The sequence below is a fragment of the Pagrus pagrus genome, assembly GCF_965226575.1.
Source record: "Pagrus pagrus genome assembly, chromosome: 24".
Classification (NCBI taxonomy): Eukaryota; Metazoa; Chordata; class Actinopteri; order Spariformes; family Sparidae; genus Pagrus; species Pagrus pagrus.
In genome coordinates, this window is record NC_140206.1 from 2,829,042 (window position 1) to 2,845,174 (window position 16,133).

Sequence of the window (16,133 nt, forward strand, 5' to 3'; positions counted from 1 at the left end):
GAAAACCTACCTCAGATTATAAATATCAAATAACAACTTTTCCTTATTTTGTTGTTATTTCCGCATTATGTTCCCTAAAAAATAAATAAACAAGAAAAAAACATTTTATTTCAGTTTAGACATTAAAGTTCATTAAACATTCTGCCTCCGTTACAAACGGATCACCACATTTGTGAGTCTATCAGCTGATATAATAATATTGGTATTGGTAATAATATTTTTTACCCTCTAATATCGGTATCGACTCCTAAACTCGAGCAACATGAATAAAAAAACTGCAATATTATTATGGTAAAGGTTGAGTTTGTATATTTGTGCGATCATTCTGATATTTTTGCACAGAAAATAACATTTCCAGTCACATTTTCCAGTCTGGCCTGCAACAATTGTTCAATTAACAGAAAATTAATCATCAATGTTTGAATCCTGATGAATCATGAATCTTTTAAGGTTTTCAAAAGTATCGATGCATCTTTTCTTTTTCGATACGTGTTTAAACTGATACGATATCCACATTCGATTGTATTTAAAATACAGAAGAAGTTGTTTTTCTAAGAGTTTAACATCCTGATATATGACAACCTTAACATTTGTTCTGTCTGTTATTATAAACTGAACATATTTTTGCGTTTGCTCTGTTGGCAGGACGAAAACAAACAATCTGAATGTGTTTTCTGATGTTTATTCTCACATTTTAGTTTTTTCATCTGAGAAAATATTATACGTTCCATGAAAAAGTTGTTAGTTTCACCTCAGCTAGAGCTTCAACTGTGAATAGATTTGTTCTCAACTAATAAATTAATCGGCAACTATCTTGACAATCAATGAATCAGTTTGTTATAGAAAACAAAACAAGCTTCTTAAATGTGAATATTTCCTGGTTTCTTTCCTCCTCTGACAGTAAACTGAATATCTTTGTCATCTTCATCACAGTTTTCACCTTTTTCTGACATTTTTTAGACCAAACAATTAATTTAATAATCGAGAAAACAATCAGAAGATTAATCAACAATGAAAATAACAGTTAGTTGCAGCTGTAGTTCGTTTGATCCACTAATTATTGAATAATTCGACAACTTTCCAGTCACATTCTGTAGTTTTCTAAACACTATAAGACAATATTATAAAAAGGTTATATATATTTTGTTAACGAGATATTCCTGTACATCTTTTGAATGGAGAGACATTTTATACACCAAACTAATTGGATAATCGTGGGAAAATAACAACCTTAAAGTCAGCTGACGTAACAGTTTATATCTTAATTATTCATATTAAATGTTCCTGATGTTCATGAGACCTTTGACACAAATGATTGTTGTGTGTGTGTTCTGGTTTATATGTGAGTTTTAGTGAGGCTTCATGCAAATAAACTCAAATGCGTGGAGTCATTTCAACATTAAGTCTCATCTCACGTTACTTCTTTAACATCCAGAGTCAAACCGACGCCGACCGAAGGAGCCAAGTCCAACCCGTCCAAACGCCACCGCGACCGCCTGAACTCGGAGCTGGACCGGCTCGCCAGCCTGCTGCCTTTCCCTGAAGACGTCATCTCCAGCCTGGACAAACTGTCCATCCTGAGGCTCAGCGTCAGCTTCCTGCGCACCAAGAGCTTCTTCTCCGGTAGGAAAACACCAGAACACTGACTCTCTACTGGTTCAGCACCAGAACACTTGTGGAGGTCCGTTGTGTTTTGTGTGTTTGTGACAGTGACGATTGTTGAAACTGAGACAAACAGACAGAAAGTGAAGCAGCTAAATGTCAGTGTGTCGTCTGGATACAGCTCCTCGCCCTTTTCCCTTGCCGCCTACGAAACACTGAAATAACTTCTCACACCTCTCAGAGGACCTGAGGACACACACGCTGACAGAGAGTTCACACAGAGTTTATCTGAGGACGAGTCCGACACAAACGTGCAACACAACAAAGAGCCAGATTACAAAACGGATGAATTTATACGATGTAGGGAGGCCAGATGTCTGTTAGGATGGGGGATGTTTTTTAGAAATGGTTGGTGTAACGTGGTGATGGTGGTGCTGGAGTTGTGGTGGGTTGAGAGGTCGTGACCTTTGCGTCTGGGCTCTCTGAGATTTCTGAGATCCGGGCTCTGTTAAGAAGTGCTAAAGTGCAGAGGATTGGCTTCTTTGTCGAGGAGTTAGCAGGCTTACAGGCATAGCAGATGGTTTTCAGGATGTAGGTGTGTGTGTGTGGCAGATTGTAAGATAAATCTGTCCAAGAAAAACAAACAGAACTTTAACAGAACCTCACAGAACCTGTGGGACATCTGAGCATCCTGCTGCAGGACACTCAAATCATCCACAGCTTTGATTTTATGTTTGAGATGATATTTTTCCACACCTTCATGCACGAATCAGTAAATGCCAAACTAATATTTTTTTCTGTAATGTTTCCTTTTGCCTGTAAACAAGTTAGAATTTTTTTTCCCCAATATATTGATGTTGGATCGAGCTTGTGCACCAGCTTCAGATGGGTTGAGTGCTAACGCTTTTAGCTCAGCAGCTACAGTAAAGATTGACTTCACTTGACTTTCCATCAACACGGAGGTGAACTAAGGATTCTTGATGCATCCCTTCTTTCCTCCGACATTTTGAATTTAGGATGCCGTATCTTTAGATGACTAAAAGATACGAAGATGATGCTTGTGGACAAGGCTTTGGAGGTCCACCATCTGGTGGTTGGGACATGTTCTCCAACTTAAATGGTTAAAAATAGCTTCATGAAAGGTCATGAAATGTTGCCCTCCAGTATTTAGCGATGCAGAAATGTGACAGTATGCATCTCAAAGCTGAAAAATTGATGCAGTATCACCTGAATTTCTCTCCCAAAGAGTGTTAAATGTTTTATGAAGTGCTAGACGTCTCAGGTGCCTTGTCGTGATATTAACCCGCCCATTTTCAGACTGAAATGATCAAAATATCTGTGCATGTTGCTCCCACCGAGCTATCTGGGGTTAAACAACCCCAACCTGAATGTGTGGAGCCTAAAACACCTCCATGTCACATCCTGACCCTGCACAACCGGGCCAATCCTCTATCAGAGTGCATGAACCATCCTAATGTCTTCATACAACCTGGACCTATTGTAGGTCAGCTCCTCTCGCCCGTGGCCATGAGACGACCCTCGTCCTAAAGTCTCAGCAGCCTCTCACAGTAATGTAATGTAGGTCTGAGAGGAGGAGGAGGAGGAGGAGGAGGAGATGAAAGCCTCGGAGAATAAAAACACGCCGGGATAATCCACTCACGGCCGCTTTACAGACCGTTTGAAGAAGGAAGGGGGGAGACGGGAGCCCACGGTTCAACTTTTGACTCCTGCAACCTTAAAGAAACCTCTGGTTTTATTTTCATCTGACGTGTTTTTAACCTGCGACTGTTTAATTACAGTTTGTCCTCGTCTCAGCCTCTGTAAACAAACAGAGATATAGACAGAGGGCTGTTATTATTACAGTTTTTACATTGTTGTTCATTTGTTTACCTTAAGAATCCTGTAAGCTCCTTTACTTTAATTTATAACCAATAAAGGTCATCGATAGGTTTGATTTGTTTGCTCAGATGGCACACTGGTGTTAGGGTTTCCTGTCGGGCCTAACCAGCCCAGATTTTATTTCATGTATTTTCCCGATGTTTTTTGAACTCCTGTCCATTTCTCTGTGCCACAGGCTTTGTGAACAGTTAACCACCTCAGTTATCAGCAGTAGTAAGATTTGTTTGTATCAGTTTTTTTTCCACATGAAGCAGCAAACGAACAACAGACTTGACTCAAAAACTTTATTTACACAGCGAATCATCGTCCTTCCACTGTAGTTAATATGACGATTTCCAGCTCTGCAGTCACACTGGTGTCACTACGATTGTGTGTGTGTGTGTGTGTGTGTGTGTGTGTGTGTGTGTGTGTGTGTGTGTGTGTGTGTGTTCCACATCTGTCCACATGTGAAGCCATCTGTCTGCTGCTCAGAGCAGATTAGTGGTCACTTCTGTAATACGACAGCGCTGTGGTCTCTATTATTTTCCACCTCTGTCACATGCTGTTTCCTCGCTGGTTGTATCCATGGAGACCCGGTTTCATCGTCATTCTTTGCTACACTGTCATTACATTATAAATGTTTTAGCTGCAATAATATGCTTTTTAAAGGCTAAACGTGTACTTAGTAACACAAACACAAACAAACATCTTCATTTACTTCCACCATCTGAGGAAGTGAACAGCCAGAGGGTTGACTGTTTTTAATGGAAATGTCCCAACAACAACTAGAAAACTCTGTTTTCTCAGTGAGGGCGGCAACATTAAAAGCAGGATACGCTTTAAAACTCAAGCTCAAGGATGAAATACATTTTAGTTTGGATTTTCAATATTATTCAATTTTAGTGTGTTAGTTTTTTTGGTTAGTTGGTTGGTTGATTTTGTTTGTTTGGTTGGTTGGTTGTTTATTTATGTTGGTTGTTTTTGTGGTTGATTGGTTGATTTTGGCTGTTTGGTTAGTTTGTTGGTTAGTTGGTCTGTTGGTTGGTTTTGTGGTGGTTGGTTGGTTGGTTGGTTTTTGTTGTTGGTTGTTTTTGTGGTGGTTGGTTGGTTGGTTAGTAGTTTTTTTGGTTGGTTGGTTGGTTGGTTGGCTAGTTGTTTTTTTGGTTGGTTGGTTGGTTGGTTGGTCTGTTGGTTGGTTTTGTGGTGGTTGGTTGGTTGGTTGGTTTTTGTTGTTGGTTGTTTTTGTGGTGGTTGGTTGGTTGGTTAGTAGTTTTTTTGGTTGGTTGGTTGGTTGGTTAGTTGTTTTTTTGGTTGGTTTGACAATACTCAAAGAAATGACATCACAATAAGCACAAAAACAAACAATGTAAGCACGAGTGGTCGATCTGTTTCTGTAACTGAAAATATTTAAATAGATTCAGGCATTAAAACAATATTGTAGCCTTCCTGGACAGATAGTGACAGATTTTGTGTTCGGGTCCGTCATGAATCTTTAACACAAACCTCTTTAAGCCCAACACCCACCACCACATTGTAGTTTGCAGACCGAGCTGTCCGTTGTTGATGTTGTCACGTGGGAGATATTCCCCTCTCATCGACCCCGCCGTCGCTGCACCCGGTTGAACTTTTGAAAAACGTATTTCGGTCATGGGGATGAGATGCCGGATTAGACGGGTCATTGTTTGTGTCATCGTCCCTGCAGACTGACCAGGCTGCAGAGGAGGCTTTAATCTGGGGCGGTAGTTCGCAAAAATCGATGGAAAACAGCCAGAACGGACCAACAACAGATATAATATCATTAACGTTCGCTTTTTTTAAAACAAATCTTCTTTCCTTAGTCCTGAAACAATAAGTTGATTGAGGGCGAATTAGTCGACACAGTTGCTTTCTATCGCCCCCTCCTGTGAACTCTCTGCTGATGTATGGAGCTTCCTTTATGCGAGTCAGCCGACTGAACAGCGTCTGTTGTGATGTTTTTATCGGCTGTTGGTGTCCTCGTCGCCCTCCGTTGTGCCAACAGATGTCTCCTCCTCCTCCTCCCGGCCGCCTCGGGGTGTTTTTTCTTGCCGCCGGCTCTCGTTCATGACGTCAGGGCACAAAATACCCCCTCCACCCCTTCCAGCTCTCAATAATTGATAGTCGACATGCTTTCCCTGCTCTTTCTCTTGGCCCTGTGAGCTTCCACTACACTGAGCGCTGTCGCCAACAGACTCAGACAAAGGTTTGGGAGCAGCTCACTGAGGATTTATTTATATATGAGGGGACGTTTTTCAGTTAAGGTCACAAACTACAACACGTTAATGTCAAAGGCCTCAAACAATAACAACTGTGAGAGACTGTACTGGTGGTGATAAATGTCCTCCTATCAAATGTGCTTTATTCACATTAGGAGTGGACGATCAGACAGTTTTAGATCGTCTTTTAGATCTACTTGTCAGGTGAATCGTCGAGATTGTGATATTTAATGTCCTTTTTCTTCTGTTTGCAAACTTCATTGACTGGCTGATCGGCACTGTGATGTGAGTTATAGCTAGCAACATGGTGGATGAGGAGCTTTAAAATATATTTTGTTTTACTGGTGCAAATGGAGAAATTCAAAGGCTATTGCCAGTCTGGCTGTAGTCTACAGGACATTTCAAAAGTAAGAATAAAGATGGCAGTGTAGATTGTGGATCGTGACTGTGGTGAGATAGATCTTGATGTTATTTTTTAGCAACATGGCAAAACTTCTGATCAATCTACATACATTTTGAGACAGATTTTTTTCCTTTTGGGGCAGACATTATTTTAATATATTAAGTTTTTTGTCAGTTGGTCCATTGGTTGGTTGTTTATTTGGTTGGTTGGTTGGTTGGTTGTTTTTTTTGTTGGTTGGTTGGTTGGTTGGTTGTTTTTTTGGTTGGTTGGTTGGTTGTTTTTTTTGTTGGTTGGTTGGTTTTCAGCAGGATAACACAAAAAAACTAATGAACAAATTTCCTTCAAACTAAGATGGAGGATGGGTCTTGGCCCAGATAATATAATAAATCTTGACAAATGTCACTTTTAATTCCAGTCTTGTTGTCTGACTTGGTGTGGATCCATGTCCAGGTCTGAGTGTGTTTTCTGTGTAATCCCGTGTGATTACCTCTGAGGCCGCCAGACACAAAGACGCCATTATTGAGGATGAAGAGAGACGATGGAGCTTTATTGATCACTGTTGGGAATTTGGGTCGCGATCAGAAGAAGCGGTCGAACCTTCGGCCTCTGTATTGTGTGCAGCGCTCGGAGACTTCTTCTTCCATTAACGTCTCCAGCGAGCAGCGCTTTGTTTTCCTCAGAGTCGACCCACTCAGACACCCTCTATCCTCAGGCTGTAAGGCTGACACAGAGCTGGCCTCCGTGTTTTCAGCTCGGGGTCAGAGGTCACAGAAAGGTTTCAGTCACAATAACTGTCAATAAGTGCTGAAAACATTGAGAAGACAGAAAATATTTGTAAGAATCTGCCTCTTTCTCTTCCTCAGCGCTCTGTCAGTTGTCCTGATTTCATCCATCGCTTCCCTCCCTACAGGCGTTACTCTCCCCCTCCTCTCGCCTTCGTTTGAGGTGTTACTCCCTCCATCTTGTAGCCTGAAATCCCCTCTCTGTCGCTCTGTGAAGGTGTTACTCCCTCAGGTTTTCTTCTTGTAATTCTCCTCCTCTCTCAATCTGTGATTCACTCCTCTTCACATCAGCTTCTCTGGCTGAACTATACAAGGATCCGACTGCAAAGGATGAAGTCAAATAATCTTATTAGTCATTTTCAAATCCAAATGTCAACAAAGAAACCATTTCATCTGTAATATCTAGCACTGACACGGACCCAAACACAACCTACACTGGCATAAACAATATTAGTTCAGTGATTCATGTATTAATTGTTTAGTTTATACAAATTGGAACATAATATAAGGCAGATATCGAATTTTAAGAGTTTAAAAAATATGTTTGAACCGACTTTGAACTAGCATTAGCACCAGTCCAGAACCAGCACTTGGTTCGCTTTGGTCGAAAGAGGGTATAACGTGATGACAAGTTCCTGAGAAGGTGTTTTTAGTGATGTCTGCAAATTGATCTTTGTGTTTTGACCAGCAGTGCTAACTCATCCTCTCTGTTTGTGTTTCTGCAGTGGCGCTGAAGAACCAGCTGTCCAATGGCGTTAACAAGAGCGGCGATCACGGTGACGACAGCAGGACGTCAGGATCCGTTGACGGACGTATACCTGAGGGGGAGCTGCTGCTGCAGGTCGGTGAACAACTGTTGAGTTGTCCTGATCCGTTTTCTGTCTTTAATCAGGGCTTTATTTACATTTTATTATGATAAGTTGTGGAGGAAGTAGCACGACACAAGCAAATTCGAAAAGCATGTGTGGATACAGTTCGTGTTGAGTGGTTTGATCGCCGTCCTTCCTCAATACGACATGTTTATATCTGGATTTATTTGTGATGCAATCAAGCGGTTGTCGTCTAACCACTGATGCATCTGAGCATCATGGAGAGTCTGCACACAACAGCAGCAGCAGCTGGCTGTTGTAGGTCAGCTGAAACGGTGTGATGCAGGAGAGGCCGCTCTGCACAGCAGGACGAGAGGACAAATGGCTTTTTTGATTCGGCTTACAGCAGAGAAATGTCTGCTTTTTAAGAGAGAGGAACGAGTCGGAGTTAACAACAGTGGTCAGCTGTTTTTCACTTGTACAGAAGATCCGTCTCACAATATAATTATTTCCAAAAAAATGAGGGTTCTGGATGTCTGCATGTGTTTATTAAAACAAGTACCGAGTTCGGCACCCAACCCAATTTATTCCAGGTTGAGAGAGACTTTACAGGTGGATCATCATCATCAAAACCACTCAGATTGGATGTGGGCGGAGCTGCGAGCTGCGGGGCGGAGACGCACACAGACGTAAACACTGGTTTGACTCAACGTATTGATCCCAGAGGACTAAATGGGTCAGTGAGTGAAGACTCAAGGATGTGTCGGCGTGGAGGGCAGCAGCTTCCTGCCTTCAGCTGCTCTGTTCCATTACAGACAGCGAGCCATGAATTATACAGAGCCGGTGAACACATCTATTATTAAACACAGGGGGATGAAGGATGTGTGTGTGTGTGTGTGTGTGTGTGTGTGTGTGTGTGTGTGTGTGTGTGTTGGTGGAAATCGACTAAAAGCATTCAAAGTATTCCTGGATGTTTTACAGTGTGTCACCAAATCTTCGACACACACTCCTCGCAGCAGATTTGAGTTAATGTTTTGGTTAGATTCTTCTTCTGTGGTGAACGCGGGGAGAGTTTCCCCGTGTTTCCTGCCAGTGTTTGCTGTCGTCGTGTTGTCGTCCGACAGAGACAACAAACACGACTGCACACACACTGACAAACACACACAAACACACTCCGTCTGTCTCAGGAGAGCGAGAGGCTGAGCAAACACAGAGCGAGGGAGATGAAGCTGCAGTAAATATTTATACACACACTGCCCGACTGTATGCCACTCCATTCTGTGTGTGTGTTCATGTATAGTGTGTGTGTGTGTGTGTGTGTGTGTGTGTGTGTGTGTGTGTGTGTGTTGGACGGAGCTGGGTGTGGTCACACGCGGTCCAAAACCAAACCGGTTGTGGATAAATTCTGGATTCTGCTTCACATCTCAGGCCTGGTTTTTAATTCCTAAATAAATAAAAAAATTCAAATCAAAATTGTGAGTTGAAACAAATAAAAAACAAATCTGCAGTCGTGAATAAAGATTATTGATCGATCTCTCGACGACTTTACACTGATTGACTCGTCCATGATTCCCAGAACCCAAAGTGACGTCTTAAAATGTCCAAAATCCGACATTATCCACTCAAGACAGCCACATTAGCTAACTAGTAATCCATCCACATGAGCAAACAAGCTAACACGTTTATGGTTAACATTAGCCAGCTAAAACCACAATAGCTCTGACTTTGTGTTGGACTCTCTGCTAACGTTAACGCTAACGTGTTGCATCTGACAAGGAAAATCCAGATCTGGAGGCCAAAACACTTTCAAACAAGCAGAAGAAACCACATATTACTAAGAGAAAACAACTGAATTAAGTTTTTATTGAAGTAAATGAGTTTTGCCTCTTTCTAATCCTACTCCTACTCTATCTAGTAATACCCTCGTACCAAAACTGTCAATAATTCAACCGCGGAGTGAAGCTGTGTCGTTTAAACCCTGATGCTGATGAATTTTTGACTTCCTGTAATGGATTTTGTAAGAGGATTCATAGAGAAACGTCAAGTTTTTACCCTATCCGAGCCCAGATGTGGGAACGAGGAGTGTATTAGCGCGTGTCTGCTCAGATAAACACTGTGTTCATACGGAGGTCATCATCATTTTCATCCTCATCAGCGAGGTGTAGGCGGATGCTGGCAGGATGCCGCTGTGACTCTTTGCGGTGTCAGGACACAGTGTCATCACCTCCTCGCCGAGCCCCGAGGCCGGAGGAGGGAGAGGAGGAGCGATGATGGAGGTGTTAGTCATGCAGTAGTGACCTCCTTCTCCTCCCGCCTCCTCCTCTCCATGACTTCTCTTTGAACCGACGTCCGCTCCAGCCTCTCGTCTTCCTCTCTTTCTGCCCGGGGGAGAAGTCTCATCCCTGGTTTTTTAGTTTTCTTTCTCTTTTATTCTCTTATCCTCCCGTCTGCTGAAATGTCTTGCGAGCAGGTTTCCTGCTGAGGAACAGGAGCTGGATGTGACTTTTTCACATTTGTTGTGAGCTAATTTTTGTGTTTCATCATGTTAAACTACCTTCAGCGCGTCTGTAGTTAAAATGTTGATATGTTTTCTTTTTGCTTACAAGCTAATAATAGTTGATTTTGTCGGAGTACTTTCCCAGGGCCCAACGTGACGTCTTTAACTCACTTCCTTTGTCCAACCAACAGTCCAAAAAACAAAGACTCTCCATTCAGCTGACATTATTGACCCTGATCTTTGTCCATGTTTAGAGAGTGGTGGAAACACAGACAACAATCTTTTAGTTGCTAGAAAAGTTGTTCCTTCGAGATATTTGGAGCGGAGAAGCGACTTTTGTTTACTTTAGCAACGTGATGAGCCCTCCTGTGACCAACACGCAGCATAAACACCATGAAAATCATCACAAACATTAAATAAACAACTTGTTTTCTGTCTGCAGGCCCTGAACGGCTTCGTGTTGGTGGTGACCGCCGAGGGAATCATCTTCTTCTGCTCTCACACCATCCAGGATTACCTCGGCTTCCATCAGGTACAAACTTGACTTACTTAAGTCACTTATTTCAACCCTCAGGCTTGATCTTACTCTTCTTGACTCTTTGTCCACCTTTAGTTTGGCTAGTTTCATCCAGTTTGAACGATGATATTCCCTCATAGACGGCGCTGAAGTCCTGAACAAAATAAATCTTGTCTGATGCTCGTTTCGAGATACTTCTTCATGTGTCACTGCCACATTTATAAGCTTAACTACGTGACAAATTATAAGGGATTGGCTTTTAGGTGGCGTTAACGAGCACAGTGAGCTTCATGGTGAGCGGAGCCAGGGAGCAGAAAGTGAACACGCCGTCCGTCCTCGGGATTGAAACAAACGCACATATGGAGCGAGAGCTTTAATCCAGTTGGCTTCACAACAAAGTGCCGCAGCCTGCAGTCTAATCTCACTTCGGTGAATGTGATAATCAAATTACCCTGTCTGTCTGTCTGTCTGTCTGTCTGTCTGTGTGGCACACAACCTATAGACACACACACACTTTAACACACATCTTGTGTACTGGCATGGTAAGGGTGTAAACACCACCTCTCACCCCTCATTTCCCCGTCCACCTGAGGCGCGTCACCACTCGTTTACAGAGCGAACCCAGATCTGTGGTGAGGCTGCTGTCTCTGCTCGAGTCGAGTGTTTGGTAACAACACCACGCACCTGAACATCAGGTGTCAACGGCTGTCGTAACACACGTGAAAGAAAACACAGTGAAGGAACAAAGGAAGGAAAAGAAGACGGGGGATGCATCAGTTAATCCGTAGTGGACTGATTTAGCAAGTTTTATTGTTCAGCTGTTTGGTTATTGTTTATTAATTATCTGCCCAACGTTTTGCGCACAGATCATGTGAAATTTCATATATTCTTCTTGGACGAGGACCTCCAAAGACAAATACATGCACCAAGTCTCCCACAAACCTTTTGGAAAATAGAGGAAATGTGAAGAACTTCGATATTCGGTCAGTCAGAATGTCCAACTTACGGCGGTTTGATTGACTAATTGTCTTGTGCTAAGCTAAAGTAAGCACACAGCTTAGCCTAGCCTCCAATAGCTTAGCACAACCGTTGCTTCAAGAGTTAACATCCAGGCTGCATAAATCCAAACTCGCCTCTCGTTTGCTGTTTGAAAGTATTTCACGAAACACTTCTGCCTGTCAAAATTCCTCGTTGCTGCCCCGAGTTCGACCCCGCCCACACTGGGAGGGGGGGTTCCTCTCTGGTCCTCAGCCAGGTCATGCTGGGTCTGGACGACAGATATCAGGGTCGCAGCGGGTCTTTGGCTCGGGTTCAGCTACTTGAATCAAATGTTCAGCGACACTTGATTTCTTTTGGCTTCACTTCAAGGCAAACGGAATCAAACGCACCCCTGACAGCTTCGACAGAGCATCCACCTTCATATTCAGGTCAGATGTCTCGTTTCTCTTGTTTCTTACTTCTTCTTACTTGTCTTTCCTCCAGACGGACGTGATGCACCAGAGTGTGTTCGAGCTGATCCACACTGAAGACCAGCAGGAGTTCAGGAGGAACCTGCACTGGGCTCTCAACCCTCCTGCCGGCCTCGGACCCCCCTCGGATCCTTCAACAGGTCTGTCAACTGAAGACAGTTCAGTCCAGCAGAGTGTGTGTGATGTGCTGGTGCAGGACAAAGAATAAACTAAACAGCTCTATTTTTAGATATCGTGCCAAACACCACCACGCTAGCTTCGTAGCTAAGTTTGGTGCTCATCTCCTGTCTTTTCGAATACCAATTTACACCAAAATTAGCGTGCAAATGCAGGTTTTTAAACACAGGTTAAACCACTAAAGAGAAGAGTTTTCCTCTCTTTTTTCCCCCTTGTGTGTCACATTCATCATCACGAACTTCATCCCTGAAAAACAGGGAACAGCAGAAAGCAGCAGATCATAAACCTCATCCGACAACATCCAGAGGACGTTAAACTTGTTTCAAAAAGTCTTAATAAATGATATTCTGATAACAAATGTTGATAAGAAGTGAGACATCTTGCTTCTTTCTCATCTCTGCTGAGCGCTGCACATGCTCAGTACAGATCATTGTCTATGCTAGCAGCTGTGCGATGCGTTCTGGTCGCACTGCATTGTATGTTTGCCTGCTCCTCATTTTCATAAAGTTGAGGTCTGTCACCTCTGGAAACTACTAAAAACTACTACTACGACTTTGTCTGTTTCCTCCCGTCAGCGCTGCATCTCCTGCGTCCTCTGTTTTGTTGCCGTTGTCGCTGTTTTCTCCAAAAATAAGAAATAAAACAACATGGCCGACAACCAGAAATGAATAGAACAAAACAACAAAAAACTGTCTATAACTCAATTGTGTTTCCTCTAATCAGTGTACAACTTCACATTACTGCGTTATTAACGTATAAATCCAATCAATAGATGAACTGCACTGATCAATAGATGTTGGAGATGAGAATCCTTGTGGACGGTTGTTGTTTTTCTCCCCATGTGAATCTGAACTGAGGTCAGAGAGGAGGCGAGAAGAGGTGACCTTTAACTGGAGCCTCCTGAGAGGTAGTCTAAATGTTACAGCACACACACACACACACACACACACACACACACACACACACACACACACACACACACTCTCCTACTGTACAAACAAACACTTGTCATTTTGCATTAAGTAAGGGTCAGCAGTTAACCAGACACACACCAACTGTACAAACACACACAAACAACAGATCAAGGTCACAGCCACACACACCTCTATCTCTCATCATCTTCATATAAAATCTTAATAAAATTATATTTGACGTCCTCAGACGGAGAGTCGGTGTCGACGTCTTCCTGCCTGGTGAGCTACGACCCCGACCAGCTCCCACCTGAGAACTCCTCCTTCCTGGAACGAGGCTTCGTCTGCCGCTTCCGCTGTTTGTTGGACAACTCCTCCGGCTTCCTGGTGAGACTGACAATTCAACTCAGCAACAACTTTATTTACCCGTTTTTAATGCATCCATATTTGAGGCTGCTGGTGTGTTCAGGCCCACACCAGTATGGCGTGCCACCTCAGAGTCCCTCAGGGATCAGAAGCCACCATTTACTCCTGTAATCCGCCTTAAGAGAACCTCGGGGTCGTGGGGAAAAGGGCTTTAATCCTCCCAGCACCCAGAGGAGACGAGAGCACAGGGGGAACTTGCTTAGTCAGGGTTGGTAGCTCCACGCCGGCCACTGCTCCTTCCAGTAAGACAATAAGCTGCAGATGGAGAAAAAAACAAATCCATAAAACCTGCTGGGAAAACTGAGGCAGGGTCGGCCATGAGCAAGGCAATAAGAGAAACATTTTCCAACTTCAGCTTCTTATTAACCCTCAAAGACCTAGAACAGTTACCGGGCTCCTGACTCTCCTGTATTTATTGTTTTTCATACCTTATTCTAGTCAGAGTGGAGTACAGTACATCATTTGATCCACAAGAACCTGAAGTTTCAGTCCAGCTCATTTAAAGTCACAGTTTTACATGTGGCTTGTCTTAGAAGGGATGAATTCACCAGAATTTTAGTCGATATTTGGTGCTTTTTTACTCTGAACACAGACTGAACCTAAGAAAGTTTAATTTTCTTACTTGAAAAGATGAACTTGACTTGATGTTTTCAACTTCTATATGAATTTTTGTCTACAACAGTTTGCCAGACGATACAAACACAGCTAAACAAAAAGGCAGTAACATATTTAGTCCAAAACACAGTTTTCCATCATTAAATTGTGACAAAATGACCGAAGACTTCTCTAAAAACACATGGTGGATGATTCTATGCCCGCCCTAGAGCCTACAACAACATTTTAGATAAAAAATCTCAACATAGAGAAACTTAAAATGATGTTGCTGCCTCCTGATTGGTCCACATGAGTATGTGCCATCACACGAGGAAGAAAAATGAGAGAAAATGAAAACTATGGCGAAAAATCGAGCGTTTATTGAGGACAGAGTGAGAAGCTGATTGAAACTAGGTTTTCAGGACCTTCGAGATAAAATATAATTGGTCAGAGTTGTATTATAGTCTGTAGTCTAAAAGTCTGTTAGGGGTTCTTGCTCGAGGACACTCCAGCAGGGATCGTGAAGGGCTTCGAACCCTCGTCTCTCCGTCCTCCCTCCCAGTGCGTTTGCGTGAGCAGTAAGCCAGGTCTCTGCTTCTGTCTACTGGTCGCTATGGCTTTGTTTTCCGTAATCCCTCCTGCTATTCAGGGCTAGATTCCTGACATCACGACTGCAGGCCCTTAAACCCACCAAGGTCAATTAACCAGAGCTAACAGAGGAGGTGGGGGTCCTCACACGAGAGGGCGAGAGGAGGACAGCAGACAGGAGAAAGTGTTTTCAGGTTGTGAAAACCTCCCTGATGGCTGCTGTCGGCGGTTAGTTCACAAATGGAAAGTTCACTCAGTGTTTGTAAGGAAACCTCCTCTGTTTAGGTTGTTTTTATGACTATCGGACACATTTAGATGAAAAGGTTGGAGAAATGAAACCTAAAACAAGCTGCTCGTTGAGTCTAAACAACCCCAGAAAACCTGGAAATTCTCTCAGGAAATACAAAGTCCGTACGTTGTCCAGATGTTCAGTATAAATACTTAGTTTGGCCCTTTTTAGTGTCTGAAGATTAAGTTTCACAGAGAAGATATTAAGGCTCAATCTTTGTAGCGATTTCTCCTTGATTGGTTTTAAAAGAGTCTCTTTTTCCTCACCCAAGAAACTTCAGTCTCACCTGCAGTATCCAGGGATGAGGACATAAATATGAGTTATCAAACACTGATATCATCGACCATTTTATCCAAAATTGAAACGGCATCCAAAGGAAATAAAAACACTTCAGAGGACACAGCTAGCTTAGCATTAGCCTGCAGTAGTGTTGTCACGATACCAACATTTTGGTATTGGTACCGGTACCAACATGTATTTCGATACTTTACGATACTTTTCGATACTTTTTCAAATGAAAAGAGAACGCAAAAAATGTCATTACTTTACTACTTTATTTTAATAGAACATTTTGATCAGTAAATAAAATAAAATACCACAAAGACAAGCTTTTCTAATGCACACAATTTTCTCTCTATCCGGACCAGAAGCACCAGACCTCTGCAGTGAAAAATAAAATTAAGGTGATACATTTGTCATACAAGCTGAGGCCTTAATTACATTGAGATACACAACCTAAAAAATATTTTCATTAGATATAGCCTGTCTTAAGTAGGACCAATGTCTTTAAATGGTATTTTACTAGTCTAACTATTAAATGGCTAAATGTGTATGTAAAAGTTTGATACTTTATAAAGATCATGCATGTATGCATTTTACAGCTCTGGAAGAAAATTAAGGGACCACTTCAGATTTATTGTAAATCAGCATGTCTACATGTACGGCAAAACGTTTAAA

General features: G+C 42.5%; 1 protein-coding gene across 2 annotated transcripts in view; it reads left to right on the forward strand.

Annotated features, from left to right (window-relative positions):
- Positions 1–16,133, forward strand: part of ahr1b (aryl hydrocarbon receptor 1b) — a 32,278-nt gene that overhangs the window by 1,993 nt on the left and 14,152 nt on the right. For both annotated transcript variants that reach the window (XR_014621717.1, XM_084347661.1), the window contains exons 2-6: positions 1,436–1,623; positions 7,625–7,740; positions 10,648–10,737; positions 12,205–12,331; positions 13,530–13,666. Coding sequence is in view for 1 of the 2 variants with exons in the window: in XM_084347661.1 (XP_084203787.1) it covers positions 1,436–1,623; positions 7,625–7,740; positions 10,648–10,737; positions 12,205–12,331; positions 13,530–13,666 (658 nt within the window). In the remaining variant the exon portion in view is untranslated. The remainder of the gene's footprint in view (positions 1–1,435; positions 1,624–7,624; positions 7,741–10,647; positions 10,738–12,204; positions 12,332–13,529; positions 13,667–16,133) is intronic.